The sequence below is a fragment of the Mandrillus leucophaeus genome, unplaced genomic scaffold (assembly GCF_000951045.1).
Source record: "Mandrillus leucophaeus isolate KB7577 unplaced genomic scaffold, Mleu.le_1.0 Scaffold128, whole genome shotgun sequence".
Classification (NCBI taxonomy): Eukaryota; Metazoa; Chordata; class Mammalia; order Primates; family Cercopithecidae; genus Mandrillus; species Mandrillus leucophaeus.
This window is the reverse complement of record NW_012101209.1, coordinates 3,858,931-3,873,709: the sequence shown is the minus strand read 5'-3', so window position 1 is coordinate 3,873,709 and position 14,779 is coordinate 3,858,931. Positions and strand designations below refer to the sequence as shown.

At 40.1% G+C, this 14,779-nt stretch overlaps 1 protein-coding gene across 2 annotated transcripts in view; it reads right to left on the bottom strand.

Moving 5' to 3' along the window:
• Nucleotides 1-3,161: 3,161 nt before the first annotated feature.
• CPVL (carboxypeptidase, vitellogenic-like) overlaps nt 3,162-14,779 on the bottom strand; it is a 172,007-nt gene continuing 160,389 nt past the window's right edge. For both annotated transcript variants that reach the window (XM_011972228.1, XM_011972227.1), the window contains exon 13: nt 3,162-3,413. In XM_011972228.1, coding sequence (XP_011827618.1) covers nt 3,303-3,413 — 111 coding nt within the window. In that variant the 3' untranslated portion in view covers nt 3,162-3,302. The remainder of the gene's footprint in view (nt 3,414-14,779) is intronic.

The window sequence follows — 14,779 nt, the reverse complement described above, 5'->3', positions numbered from 1 at the left end:
CTTGCCATGACAGCACGTCTGCAATGCTTGTCTTTTTGTCAAAGAAAGGATCCAGGACTCAACCTCAGGTTCCACAACTCCTTTAAATGCACTACCATGAGATAAGCAGTGTAGTACAGGAGTCCCCCTTGACCACTGGCCATCAAATTGCAGCGTTATAATCATCCCACTCTTTGAAAGGCTTTGCTTTTGTGAAACTAATCACATTGATAACATCCTATATGAATGTCAATTGCAGTTATTGACAATACGCTAGATGCGGGACTGTGAGAAGATGCTCCGGTGGACCTCCTCCATGTGCCTCTCCCTCTTCGCAGATGTTGTCTGCCTACAGCAACTGCAGTCACATAAGACATCTGACTGTGTCATGTCTGTACTGAGGGAGGGCATCATGAGAATCCAGCATTACATACTAGGCAAGCTTAATTGTGTTCTCATTTTGAAATGAAGCAAATATAGACAGACATTCTGGTATTTTCTCCTTGGACTATAACAGATTGTCTTGAACATCTATGGAGGGCTTGCACTGTACTTGGAGAGTCTCTACAAAGGACTCTCTACAATTAAATCCAAAAACTAGTTTTTCTTTAGTTTCCCTTTCTTCTAAAGTAAAATGCTTGCCAGATTCAATCTTTTCCTTTCTTCTTCTAAAGTAAAATACTTGCCAGATTCAATCTTCATAGAACTGTATCCTCAAATGAGTTGGCTTGGGTTGCTCCTGGAAGATCTGGCAACTCGTGCCCCCCCCCACCACCTCAGCGCTCCCCACTGGCCTCGTACCTGGCAGCATGATGATAAAAATGAAAACATCTACAATGTCCACGTATTGAGCTATTATCCTGTGCTACTCCCTATGCTAAACGCTCTAGAAAGATAGTCAATTCTCTTTACCCACTGTAGCTATGTTCTATAATGTCTATGCAGACAGAATTAGCAAATTCTGAACCATTGCTTCTAAGGGAAATATACGTTTAGGTTCCTTCAAGCTTGTGGGTCACAACATTCTTGTCAACTGATCAATACATAACCTTAAGTGTGTTTCTTAGTCACCTTTAAAATGTTGATTCATTAATGTGGAACTCAGGGCCAACAGCACTTTAACTCATGCCTGAAAAAAACAAAATACCTGCTTGTATTTTCTCTGTAAGTCGCTTCACAGTCTTCTTGCACACTGGTCAGAACTTCAGCACTGTGCTTGAGGCCATTTTAAACAGCAAAATCAGCCACAAAAAAAGCACAAAAATGCCCCCCAAAATGTAGCACTAAACAGACTTAGAACAGGACAATTGGGCTGGGTGTGGTGGTTCACGCCTGTAATCCCAGCACTTTGGGAGGCCAAGGTGGGAGGATCACCTGAGATTAAGAGTTCAAGACCAGCCTGACCAGCATGACAAAACCCCATCTCTACTAAAAATACAAAAATTAGCTGGGCTTGGTGGCGTGCACCTGTAATCCCAGCTACTTGGGAGGCTGAGGCAGGAGAATTGCTTTAATCCAGGAGGCAGAGGTTGCAGTGAGCCGAGAGCACACTACTGCACTCCAGCCTGGGCAATGAAGCGAGACTCCGTCTTAATAAGAAAAAAGCAAACAAACAAACAAACAAAGAAAAAGGCGATTGTTTACAGTATGAAAGCTGAAACAAGAAGGCAGAGTGTTTCCTTCTTTGGCCCCAGCTGGGAATGTGTATGCTGGGCAACTGAAATTTTTTGCCACTCTGTACATGACCTCAAAAGAGCAAGTGTATTGATATTGGGGTTACAAACACATTTTTTTAGCAAGTAGACTTCATTTGCAAACATAGAATTCTTGAATAACGAGGATCGACTGGGTCATCTCATAGTACCCTTGTAAATAGGTACTACCCTAGTGACATGTGAACCCAAAAGAACCTCAGAAGTCTCTTCTTCTGGCTACCTTCCTTGGATTTGGGAGGCTGGTATGGTGAAGTGACTTCTCCTAAAACGTCCAGCGCATGTGTGATCCATATGAAACTAAACCTAGGTCTCCCAGCCAGTCAGTGCCCTTTCCAGTACATAGTTATGGGACATGGGACCAAATACAGCTAATTTAACTTGCAGATGGGACTACATGGAAAACTTCTTGCATCCTACCCTGCCCCAGTTTATTCTCTGCAATAATTAAAATCTGCTTTTGATCAGAATATTTGATTTAATGACTTCTAGGACATGGGTACAATGAACACTTTAAAAAGGAAGATCACAAACCTGAATGAAATCAGGCACAAAATGAGAAATTAAAGGAATAAACTCCATAAAATATTTGCCGCAAGGACAGGCTTTGACTTTTTAAATTTAATTCTCCACTGAGCCAATTCATAGATGGCTAATATGAGAAGGAAGTGATGTGGAAAAATCCACACATCTTGTAGAATTTAAAAGAGATGAGAGCACATGATGCATAAATCGAAAAGATGTGCCAGGATGTGATATTTTAGTTAGAAAACTGCTAATGAATGTATATTTATAAAGGTATATATTGATGCCAGCTTATCTTAATTTTTTTGATATTCTAACAATGATACAAAATTAGGTTGTTCTTTATTTGGGGAAAAGAAGTAGAGAATTTGAAGCCCAAATTAAAATGGCTCTTATAACTAATGTTGTAGCCTGCAGGCTCTTTGAGAAGTGTGTGCACCTCAAACTCAAAGAAAGAAAAAGAAAACGAAAAGGCAAAGATTAAGTTGGTTCTCTGCATAAGAGCCTCTGCTTATCAAGAATTGGTTCATCATTACTTTTATATATAAGATTTTTATTTCAAAGAATTCGTTTGTTCTAAGACTTTATACATTTGAGAATCTTTTCCCCAAAACGATTATAGCTTCATCCATTTATCTGGGATGATAATTGAGTGATTCTCATCCAATAATATTTCCAAACACCTTCATATGCATGGCATGCCAAACTTCCGTTATTGGCAGAAAAAGATGCTGTTACAGCTTTGTTTGTTACAACTGCACTTTTCACTTACTCTTAGAAGAAACTAAAAATTCCTATTCAAGACCCTAAATTTTCATTTATACCTCTTGTCTCAGTGTCACATCATCCATTCCTTTCATCCTTTAAGTTAAATCCTGTAAATCTTACTCATGTACTCATGTTAATTTTATAATAAACCATCTCCCCCCAAAAACAAAAGCTCACTTGTTTCAAGGATACTTTTTATTGATGAAAAAAATCTTGCAGATATGAAAAGATAATTTTCTTATTCCTATGACATTTTCTGTTTTTACAATTTTCTTTTCAGCAATGAAAACCTCTGATGTTCTCTTTTGGGAAGGTAGTTTATCCAACATAAGGATCCCATCCTCTTCCATAAATGAATCGATTAATCATGTCAAAAGCTCTCAGAGGCTGGTCATAGGGTAAAATATGTCCTCCACCTCGAATAATTACCTTAAAAAGAAAAAGAACGGAAATTTAGAGAAATGGATATTCTAAATACATGAAAAGTTTTCATTCAGATTAAACTCTATTTAAAACTCACATGAAATACAGAACATACTCTCCCAATGCATGCCTTTGGATAGGCTTTAATAATAGGCATGTTAAGGTAGAAAAGTTTTAAAACTTAGTTAATTTTACGCAAAGTTGTGTTCATTTCTCATGAGTGTAAAAATTGAAAATTATTCCTTGTCTTTTTCCTCTTGAGAGTGATCTGCCTGCTCCCCGCAGTTGGGAGTGCTGGGCTGCAGGTGTTACCTGGTGAGGCCCACCTCCAGCCCACTAATTCTGGGGTATGTCAGGTCTGCCTGCAATGGGGTGGATTGTCTACTTAATTCCACCCTTCAATTAGCCAGCCCAATTGTCCCTCACACTGAGCCATACCTTCCATCTTAGCCTGTATCAGTAATAAAGCGGAAATTTTGGTTCTCAAAAAAAATAAAGAAACCAAAACATCCTTGATGGAGGCAGGAGGATGACCTGAGCCCAGAAGTTGGAGGCTGCAGTGAGCTAGGATTATGCCACATGCACTGCACTGCAGCCTGGGTGACAGAATGAGACCCCATCTCTTAAAAAAAAAAAAAACCTTGACACTTGAAATAAAAGAAAGTCATGTTTTGAGCAGCATAGAGTTAGAACATTCTTTTTTTTTTTTTCTAATATTAGATTATAAAATATTTTAAAACATAGCAAATTTGAAAACAATTCATATAGTGATGATTTTGAGTCTCTCCTGAACATTCACTTTACTTGCTTTCTCACATAAGGGTGCCTCTCTCCATCCCACACCCATCCATTAATCCATCTTATCTTTCTGACACATCTCAAAGTGGGCACATAGCGTACTTCCCCCAAACACTTCAGCATCACATTATTCGTCAGAGTTCAATATGTGTTTACAGATTTTCTTCTTTTGAGTGAAGACACAATGAAATGCACTAGTCTTAAGTGTAGACTCACCACTTCTGACAAATGCATACACCTATGTAACTCAAGCCCTTGTTGGGTGATATAAAGCATTCCTAAAACATCTCTAATGACGAGTTCAAGTCAACAAAAGGGGACTGGTCTCTGTACTCATTAAGCCTCTAGCATCAGCTAATATTCCAAGTAGAGGGAAACGGGAAGCTGTCATGATTCAATGCCAGAAGGGCAAGGACTGACACTGAGGGTTGGGAAGTTACATGCAGGAGAGGTCAGCCTGGCCTGAGATATCTTGTTCCATATGTGGAGAATGCACAGGAGGTACCAGAGAACGAAGTGAATAAACATATGCAAAAAGGGCATCACTTTCAGTAACTTCTAGCTGCTGAATCACAATCAGCAATTAAACGTCACTTTCACAAGGCCCTTCCTAAGAGGTTGGGTTCTTTTACTTGTCTCAATCTGAAGGAAACTGAGGCAGAAAAAGTATATTTGGATAGTGCATTTATTATATTGAAAATCTGCCCCTACCTCCCAACACATTCCATCTTACAACCTTGATGTGTGGTAAGTAGGATTAACACTATTAGATGATACTTACCTTGCAGCTCGCAGCTATACAAACTGTGCACTGCACAACTGCAGGGAGCACCATTCACATGAGCATTGAGATGACTGAGCTATTTGGAATCATTTAGTAGCTTGTCCAAGTCACACAACTGTAAGTGAGATAACTAGCTAGAACCCTGACTTCTGATGCAAACACCGGTGTGGTGTTTTTAATCAAATCCTAGTACTCACACAATCATTCCTTATCTTTGAACTGGACTTCGCAGCTTAGTCATGGAACATTTTTATTCACCTCTCAATAGCCCTCTGAGGTTTATTGATGAAACAAAAAAATCTTGCAGATATAAACAGATAATTTTCTATATTTTTGTATTTCACATATTACAGTGAGGGAGGCAGATCTCATTTGCAGATGTGGGACCAGACTTAACTCTTCCACATGCAAATGTGAAACTTTTGTGTTTTGCTGCAGTTGATCAAAGGTCATGTGTGCCTCACTGCAATGCCAGCGAAACCCATCGACCATTTGTGTACAAGCTTGCAGCTGGAAACCCAACATGTCCACTTTTTATCACAAACTGAAAGTAAACATGTGTGACAAGAACCCCTTCATAGGACTCTAGAGGGAAACTTTTGCCGCCCCGCAATCCCAGGCTAGACATTTCTTCCTGCAGATTTTCATCTGTATCTCTGGCCCTGGCAGGAATCTGATGAGTGATTTCTGTGTGGCTTCAGCTCAGCTGAGGACACTTAACAAAGTCCTATGTGTGACAAAACCCAGCTGCTTCAACTGGAAATGAGTTTGGCAGCAATGGTCCGGAACAGCAATAAATTGAATATCCGAGAGCTAAAGGTCATCCTGCCCCCAGAACCAGTGCTGCAGCTGACAGAGGATAAACAAAGGATAGCACAGTGCTTCACAGCCCGGGCTCAGAAGTCAGAGTGCAGGAGCATGGCGAGAGGCACTGCACATTGTGTGACCTTGGGCAAGGAACTTAACCTCACTGAGCCTCAGGTTCCTTTACTTTACAATTGGGAAACAAGTATTACCTCATAGGGTAGTTGTGAGTTGTGTGAGGAGTTAGTGGAATAACGTCCCTGGAATATTTAGTACAGTGCCCGACCTGGGATGGTCTTCAGTAAATATTGGTCATTTTCAGTATTCTTCCAACACTTATCTATATTCAAAATCCAAAATCAAAATGCCTATATCAGGAGGATCGCTTGAGTGCAGGAGTTTGAGGCTGCAGTGAGCTGACTGAGCCACTGCACTCCAGCCTGGGCAACAAAAGGAGATCCCATCTCTAAGTATAAATCAATAAATATATATGTATCTATGCCTATGTGAACCTAACTACCCTAGAACATGGTGTTCCTACATTTTCATAAAAAACCTTGGTTTAAAAAGGTTGTTTAGAACAATGGTTCTTGGCTGGGTGCAGTGGCTCACGCCTGTAATCCCAACACTTTGGGAGGCTGAGGTGGGTGGATCATTTGAAGTCAGGAGTTTGAAACCAGCCTGGCCAAGATAGCGAAACCCCGTCTCTACTAAAAATTTAAAAAAAAAAAAAATTAGCTGGGTGTGGTGATGCATGCCTGTAATCCCAACTACTGGGGAGGCTGAGGCAGGAGAATCACTTGAACCCAGGAGTCAGAGGTTACAGTGAGCCAAGAGAGCACCACTGCACTCCAGCCTGTGCGACAGAGCGAGACTCCACCTCAAAAACAAACAAAAAAAACAAAGCAATGGCTCTCAGACTTGAACGTGCATAAAAATACCTGCGCTCATTAAAAGAGATTGTGAGGCGTCACCTCCAGACTCTCCAGTTCTGAAGGTCCAGGACAGGGCCTAAGAATTTGCATATCTAACAATTCCAAAGCAATGCTGATGCTGTTGTTCCATCTACTTGTTGAGAACTACTGTTGATAATTTTTTCTATTCTGTGGCAAACCAGGGAATTCTGTTTACATCAAGGTAATTTCATTAACACCTACTCATGAATACAAGTAGAAATCTGTTTAATACCTACTCATGACCTCACTTCCTGGGCATCCAGTCTCCTGGTATTTATTCACACACACGCACACTCACACACACCTTCCCTGTCCATAATTATCGAGTGGTGAAGGAGAGCTGAAGGGGTCAGGTGTTCTTACTCTTCCTCTCAGTGACCTACCTGACCCTGGTCCAATTTCTGAGCTGCCATGTGTAATGACCCAATGACATTGTAAATTGTGTCATTAAGATTGGGGGAAAAGAAAGCTCGTTAAGGAACAAAGGTTGTTTCACATGCCACAAAATTCCCAAACAAAACATATTCGCTCAAGCAGATTCACATACAGCATTTTACTGATATTAACTTCAAAAATAAATATATTTTTGAGTGTGGAAAAATAAACCACTTTGTCGTTTATAGTTAAGCCACTCAGCATTCACAAATCAAAGATACAGATCACTCGGCAGCTTTTAGAGGTGAGTAACAAAATGTGGCGGGGCTGTAATTACATATTTAAATGTGACAAGATTAATCTCAGGGCTCCCTGAATAGAGCTGTCTATTTTGGGTGCCTCCACACTATAGCTGTAGCCTCTAACCTCATGTGTTCCAGATGTTCCAGGGGGTCACAAGTGTGTCATGAATTTCAACAGGGTTATACAAACACTTTAAAGCTTCATTCCACTTTATTTTTTAGAAAACGATATAATTCTCCATGGAACTAGAAACACAGACCTGCCAGTAAAGGTTTCCCAGTTATGCCTGTTTAGATGACAGAAAAGAGGGAAGTTCACAGTGGGCTTGTTGATGTAGATGTGTCAGGGGAAGCTTCTTGGGGGTCTTGAAGGAGATCACTGGACAGAGAATGCTGGGTAGGGTGGGGGTGGAGGGATCACCGCAGATAGAGGAAACTGCGTGAAAATGCTGAGGCCGTGAAGCTGCGGGCACATGCAGCACAGGGATCACCGCAGACAGAGGAAACTGCGTGGAAATGCAGGGGGGCGTGGAAATGTGGGGGGCGTGAAACGGCACGTGCAGCAAGGGATCACCGCAGACAGAGGAAACTGCGTGGAAATGCAGGGGGGCGTGAAGCTGCGGGCACGTGCAGCAGTCTGTGTGTCGTCCCATTCGTGCGGGAATAGAGGGAAACAGAAGAGACAGATGAACAGGCAGACACTAGCGGGACCATGTGATGCCCCAGGTGACATGCTGGGATGAGTGGACCTTATCCTGTCGGGCTTTAAAAGCAACTGTGGTAAAATACACTTAACATAAAATTACCACTTTAACCATTTTAAAGTGTACAATTCGGTTAGTAGATTCACACTATCTAGTTGCAGAATATTTTCATCACCCCAAGGGAAACCCGTATACATCAGTAATCACTTCCCACTCCCCTCTCCCCAACAGCCCCTGGCAACCATTAATCTGCTTTCTGTCTCTATAGACTTGCCTATTCTGGATATATCCTAGAGGGTTTTAAGTAGGGTAGTGACGTGCTTATGTTTGCATTGTAGAAAAATGACTTAATGTCTAAGGAGGAGGCTAATTTGGAAGGGAGTGATACTGGCACAAGGAGGCAAATTAGGAGACTACCAAATCAGGTGAGAGGATGTGGGCTCATGGGAGAGACGGGGAAAAGGGGAAGGAGAAGAGGTGAGGTGGAACCAACAAAATCAGTGATTAATCCGAAAGGAAGATTAAGTGAGACTTTCTCTACCCCATCCCCAACACATGCTCCGCATTTCAGGCTTCTGACATGGGCCAGTTTGCAAAGGTGGTGCTACTCACCAGGAAAGAGAAAAGAGCCACATGGGAGCTGCAAGTTTGGGAGGCAGAATATGCAGGATTGGTTTATTGTTTCTGCTTCCCAGTATAGAATGATGCATACCCTCAAGAGAATCTTGCTTGTTGTGGTTTCTGATTTACATGGAAGTTCTTTTCACTACTTTTATTCCATTCCACATTTACTAAATCTTATATTTTAGTTTGCTTTCAGACGCTAACTATAAGTAGAAATAAAGTAAACAGCATTCAAATAAAAATATATTGAAAAGGAACTTAGGAATGAGAATAAAAAACAAGCCAAAGCTTGTTAGCAGACACTTCCTAACAAAGAATGCAACAAGTCACTTTTGAAAGAATGAAAAACCAGAGCAGAGATCAAGGCTGGGAGTTGCTTCAACAGCACTCAGGGAAACGATTCTTGAGGTCTCCCACTGTGCATTTCCGGTGTAGCAAATGGTTATTATTGAATAGAAGGAGAAAAGGAGCTTCTAAGTGCTTCAGGAGGCCCACATGTAGCCATCATAATGGTATACATTCCTAGAGCAGTTAAAACCTTTGGTACTCCTTTACAGCATCCCCAAGGGGTTTCCTATGTACACCATCTTAAACAGTTGCAACAATACTGTTTGTAATTTAGGACTTCCGCTTCTGACTGTGACACAATAAAGCTTGTATCAAACCAACCTCATTCCATAGAAAACAATATAAGCTGAATTAAAAAGAAAATAAGCTCTTTAGAGGTATCAGAGAGCAACCAAGCCTCGAGAGAGGCCATGATCATAGAGAAAAGAGAATCACAAGGAAGTGAACCTAACATTTTGTGCTGCTTTTCCCTTTGGGAAATTCACCAGTTTTAAAGCTTCTCTGACCAAGACGCCAAGTCAAAAGTGGCAGATAAGAGAATGAAAAGCTCATTAGTCTTATGGTGCTTGAGAGACCAAAAAACAAAAACAAAGAAAACCCCAAAAGAAAGAACAACGATGACAAAAATTGGAGTTGTAAAAGCCTGTCAAGGAGGGACAGCACTGGTAAGCACTACAGGCTTTCCATTAGTTCCATGAAAGACAATGCCTTGGAAGCAATGAAAAACCAGAAACACGTTAGTCCTCAAAAACCTTGAAATCAAGCACCGAATCAATCATCTCAATCCCAGACTGAATCAAGGTGATAATGCCTCTACTCTGCCTGCCTTCTAGAAAACATTGAATCCTTTTGGAAGAAAAATAACACTTTTCTTCATATATTTTTTGTACATTTTCTTCAACATTTAATAAAATTTAGTAGGCATGACAAAGAACAAGAGCAAATGACTAAAATTTAAGGAGAAAAAAAGATAGCAGAGACCACAAGTGATCCAGATATTAGATTTACCAGGTACACATTTTAAAGTAACTGTGAACAAAATATGCAAGATGTTAGGTACAGAAAAATGATTCACAAGAGAATTAGAATATATAAAAGTGAATCAAATGGAAGTTCTTTAAAAAGTTATTCATTCATTGTTCATTGAAATTAAGAACTCAATCGATGTTTTAGCAATAGATTAGGCATGGCAGAAGAAACACTATATGAACTGGAAGTTAGGTCAGTAGAGGATATCCAAAATGAAGCATGGAGAATAAAGGTATGGAAAATACAAAAAAAAAAAAAAAAAAAAAAAGGAAAAAAAGGGGGGTTTTAAAAAGATAATTAACTGCCTAAAGCAAAAACTGCAACAGTGTACTGTGGGTTTTCTGATATAAAAAAAAAAAAAAAAAAAAAAAAGTAAGGAAGAAATGGGGCAAAAGAAATAAATAGTAACATTCAGAGATATTGACTGAAAATGTTCCAGAATTGACAAAAGTTACCAAGCCAGTTTTGAGAAGCTCTATGAATCCTAGATAGAATAAACACAAAGCAAACTAACTACATCATAGTACACATAACAGTATATTAGTAATAGTATATTATACTATAGTATATGTATGTGCATACACACAGACACACACACAGAATAGTATTTTGCTAAAACCAAAGACAGAGAAAATCTTGAAAGCTGTCATAGAAAAGGAAACAGTACTTTCAGTACCTTCAAAGAAGCAAGAAAGCTGACTACTGAACAGAAACAATGAAAGCTGGAAGGCAGTGAAATAATATCTTGAAAGTTTTGAAATAAAATATCTGCCAACCTTGGACTTCTATAGAAATGAAGACCTTGTAAAGATATTTTCAAGGAAAGAAAAAATTGGAAAACGTTTTTGTTAGCAGACCTGCACTAAAAGAAGTATGAAAGACTGTTCTTCAGACAGAAGGAAAATTGTCCATAATGGAAACATGAAAATGCAGAGGAGAATGAATAGCAGCTGAGAATTTACATATGTGAACAGAAGTAAGGAGTATCAATAATTAATAATGTCTTCTGGAGTTTCAACTATGTAGAAGTTTTTCAAAAGACAGTATTTGCACAAAGATGGTGTAAAGTGAGTTAAAGTGTTGTAAGGCAGCAGTCTCCAACCTTTTTGGCACCAGGGACCAATTTTGTGGGAGACAGTTTTTCTACGCACAGGGGTGGGGAGTGGGGGATGGTTTGGGGATGGCACTGTTCACCTCAGATCATCAGGCATTAGATTCTCATGAGGAGCACACAACCTAGATCCTTCACATGCGCAGTTCACAATAGGGGTCTCCTCTTACGAGAATCTAATGCCGCCAGTGATTTGACAGGAGGTGGAGCTCAGACAGTAATGCTTGCCTGCACTCACCTCCTGCTGTGTGGCCTGCTTCCTAAAAGGTCACAAACAGGTACCAGTCTGTGATCCAGAGATTGGGGGCCCCTGTTGTAAGATACACTTTTATATCTGGACAATGGTAAATGTATTGACTCAAAACTGACTTTCTTAAACCAGGATATATGTCATAATCTCTACATAAACATAAAGGATAGATAAAATAATCTATTATTATCAAGTTAATAGTGGTCAAAGGGGAGGGCAGTATGACTTCCAAATAAGAGATCGGATAAAAGGATGAGAGTAAGTGGAAGAGGCATTACTGCATGATATGAGAAACAGACTTCTGACAATCAGGGTACTCAAATGAGAGGAAATCTTGTGGTCAAATAATACGCTCCTTCCTTTTAGAGAGATACAGAATGAACACCTGAGAGGTGAAGACTGTTCAGTCAAATCTGTTAGCCTTCACCAGATCAGTCAGACGTGCTTTGAATGTGTCTATTAAAAAAAAAAAAAAAAAGTCATGGAAAATTTTCTCTATACTGACTCCAAGAATTTCTGTGTTAACTTCAGCAAGGTTGGGATGAATGATTAAAGTTGAAGCTTTCTCTTTCCTTGGTCATTATAGTTAATGAAAATCTAAAAGCAGAGTACAGGATAGTAGGAAGTCATTTGGCCTGATGGCATGGACTTGGGATTTGGAAGCTCTAGGTTTGAGCCCAGTTCTGAGACCTTGGCATAATGACTGAACTATCTCTATTTTCTCATTTGTAAAATAGCGATACGAATTTTGGTGACCACTTGTCCCATTGTGCCTAGGGCCAAAAGGTTTCTGGGAACATAGGGCTTTGAGTGCTAAAAGTAAAAAAGGGTCAGACAATCTGGAATGGTTGCTCACTCTATGAATATTTAACTTTTTGTAAGGATTCAGAGACAATACCTATAAAATGATGCAGGGCACCCGGTCTACAAATATGTCTTTCTTTCTTTTCTTTTTTTTTTTTTTTTTTTTTTGAGACAGGGTCTCTCTCTGTGGCCCAGGTTGGAGTGCAGTGGTGTGATCCTGGCTCCCTGCAGCCTCTGCTTGCTGAGTTCAAGTGATTCTTGTGCCTCAGCCTCCCGAGTAGCTGGGACTACAGGCATATGCTACTACACCTGGCTAATTTTTTGTATTTTCAGTAGAAACGGGGTTTCAGGCTGGTCTCAAACTCCTGGGCTCAAGGGATCCTCCTGCTCGGCCTCCCAAAGTGCTGGGATTACCCATCACGGCTGGCCCATTTACAAATAGGTCTTAAGTTTGTACCATGTGCCAGAGTATTAGAAAGATAACAGGACTCAACCAATGGTCACTCTACTACTATCATCTGAGTTTTTATGACCAACAGAATATTTTTTTTCCCTTTAAGAAGCGGAGTAAGAGCAGAAGTTACAACACTAATAAATATAACTTCATTACTTTTTCAGAAAAAAACGATTATAATACAGTCTTCAGAAGCGGAAATGTTTCTTTTCCAGGCTTCTTTGATTTCCCTTTTATGAATCCTCCCTTTCCTTGGAAAAGGCCCCAATTAAATTAATGAAGCAGCTTGAATGTGAAAGCAAACCTCTGTCATTGCACTCAACTGTGTCTGCAGTGAGTTTTATCCCTGCCAATGCCATGATCCATCCCATTCTTTCCCTCCGTCTCCTCTCCCCTTTCACCACATGCAATGCCAAACACCCTCTTCTTCCTACACAGAAATGCCAGGAAAGCAAGACCTTACTTGTCTTAGCAGAATGGCAAAAAACTGTTCCATCTTTTTCCCTTTTAGGAACCCACTTTACCACATAGGACTTGATGCAGTTAAAAAGTAATCAAGATTTCCCATCCTCATTCTCTCCTTCCCTGTCCAGTTTTTATATTTGATATCCACAAGAGGATAAAAAGCACAATCCAGTTCATTATTTACACTTACTCAATATCTAGCTTTATGATCTACATTTGTAGTTTTCTTTTGGAAGACAGAGTAAGAGTGGGGGAGGAAGGGGCAGAGGTTATAGCAGTAAATGCTCTCGCCAGGAGTGCTGCAAGGACTTAGATCCTGACTCATCATCTTCTGTGTACCATGGAAACAAGAGCCAGCTAACCTGCTAAAGATTTACTTCCTGCAAACAGCAATGCAAGACAGTTTTAGCAGCAGTGTGCAGGTACTCCCTGTCACTGGACCAGGAGAGCCAATTGTGCGCATTGCTGCCCGACTCCATGTTTAGTGGTATGAAGTTGGTAGCTTGAAATTGGCTGTGTGAGAGTATTTACACTATGGAAATTGGCAAACACTACAAATCAGTGCCCTCTCTCCTCAGTTTCCCCTCAGACTCCTGGTTCTCTGACATTTTGGCTGTCCTGGGGAAAGAGGAAACATTCTGACCTTCTTCTTCTTTCCAAGGTGAACTTAAGGAACATCCACCTATCATAAATTACAAGGTCTAAAACTTCTTTGAAACCTTGGGTCCAGAAATCAGATGAGCCAAACTTCAAAAATTTGCAGAAAAGTGAGAAAGGCCTGTCACTTGTTTCCACTTCTGCCTACCCTCACTGAGTTCTAGCATAATTGACAATGATAGAATTTCAAGGCCATGCTACAATATCTACAAGACGCTTCCATTTATATCAGAACACCGTGAGATGCTCCAGAGCTGATCTGTTTAGGACAACTCCAGACCAGACAGGTATCTGGATTCAACTATGTTCTCAACCCACAGCCTAAGGGGACCCCAGAACCCCTAAATGTCTCTAGGTTCTGGGAATTTAGAATACAGAATTTAGATTTGGCAAATATCATTGCCAAATAGCATGATATTTTCATGATGCCATTTGTTAAAATAAAACAAGGTACACAGTTTTTACTGCCAACCCCAAAGCTGTACAAGGCAAAAGTACTGCTTTAGTCTAATTGACAATGTAGCACTATGTTAACACAATTTTTCCCATCCCTCTATTTCTCTACGCCACTCCATCGTCCGCCTTGTTTATTTCTTGCTTTGTTTAACATCCCCACAAGTGATTTTCTGAGTCTTTGGTTACACTTCAAATTAAAACAACAAAAAGTTACTGTTTAAAAAGCAAACCCCAATTCCCTAGTTGTTCCTCAAATATCATTCTCCATGTGTGGATAATACTCTAAAATATAGACTTCTTAGTATTTATCCTCTTTCCATTTAAATGAAATGGTTCTCTGTTAAATTTCAATAGATGATTAAAAACCACTCAACAGCCAAGAGAAAGTTATGGATTGTTGCCTAGCTGTTATACCTCAATAAACAGATTTGCTAGCCAATTTATATTTTAA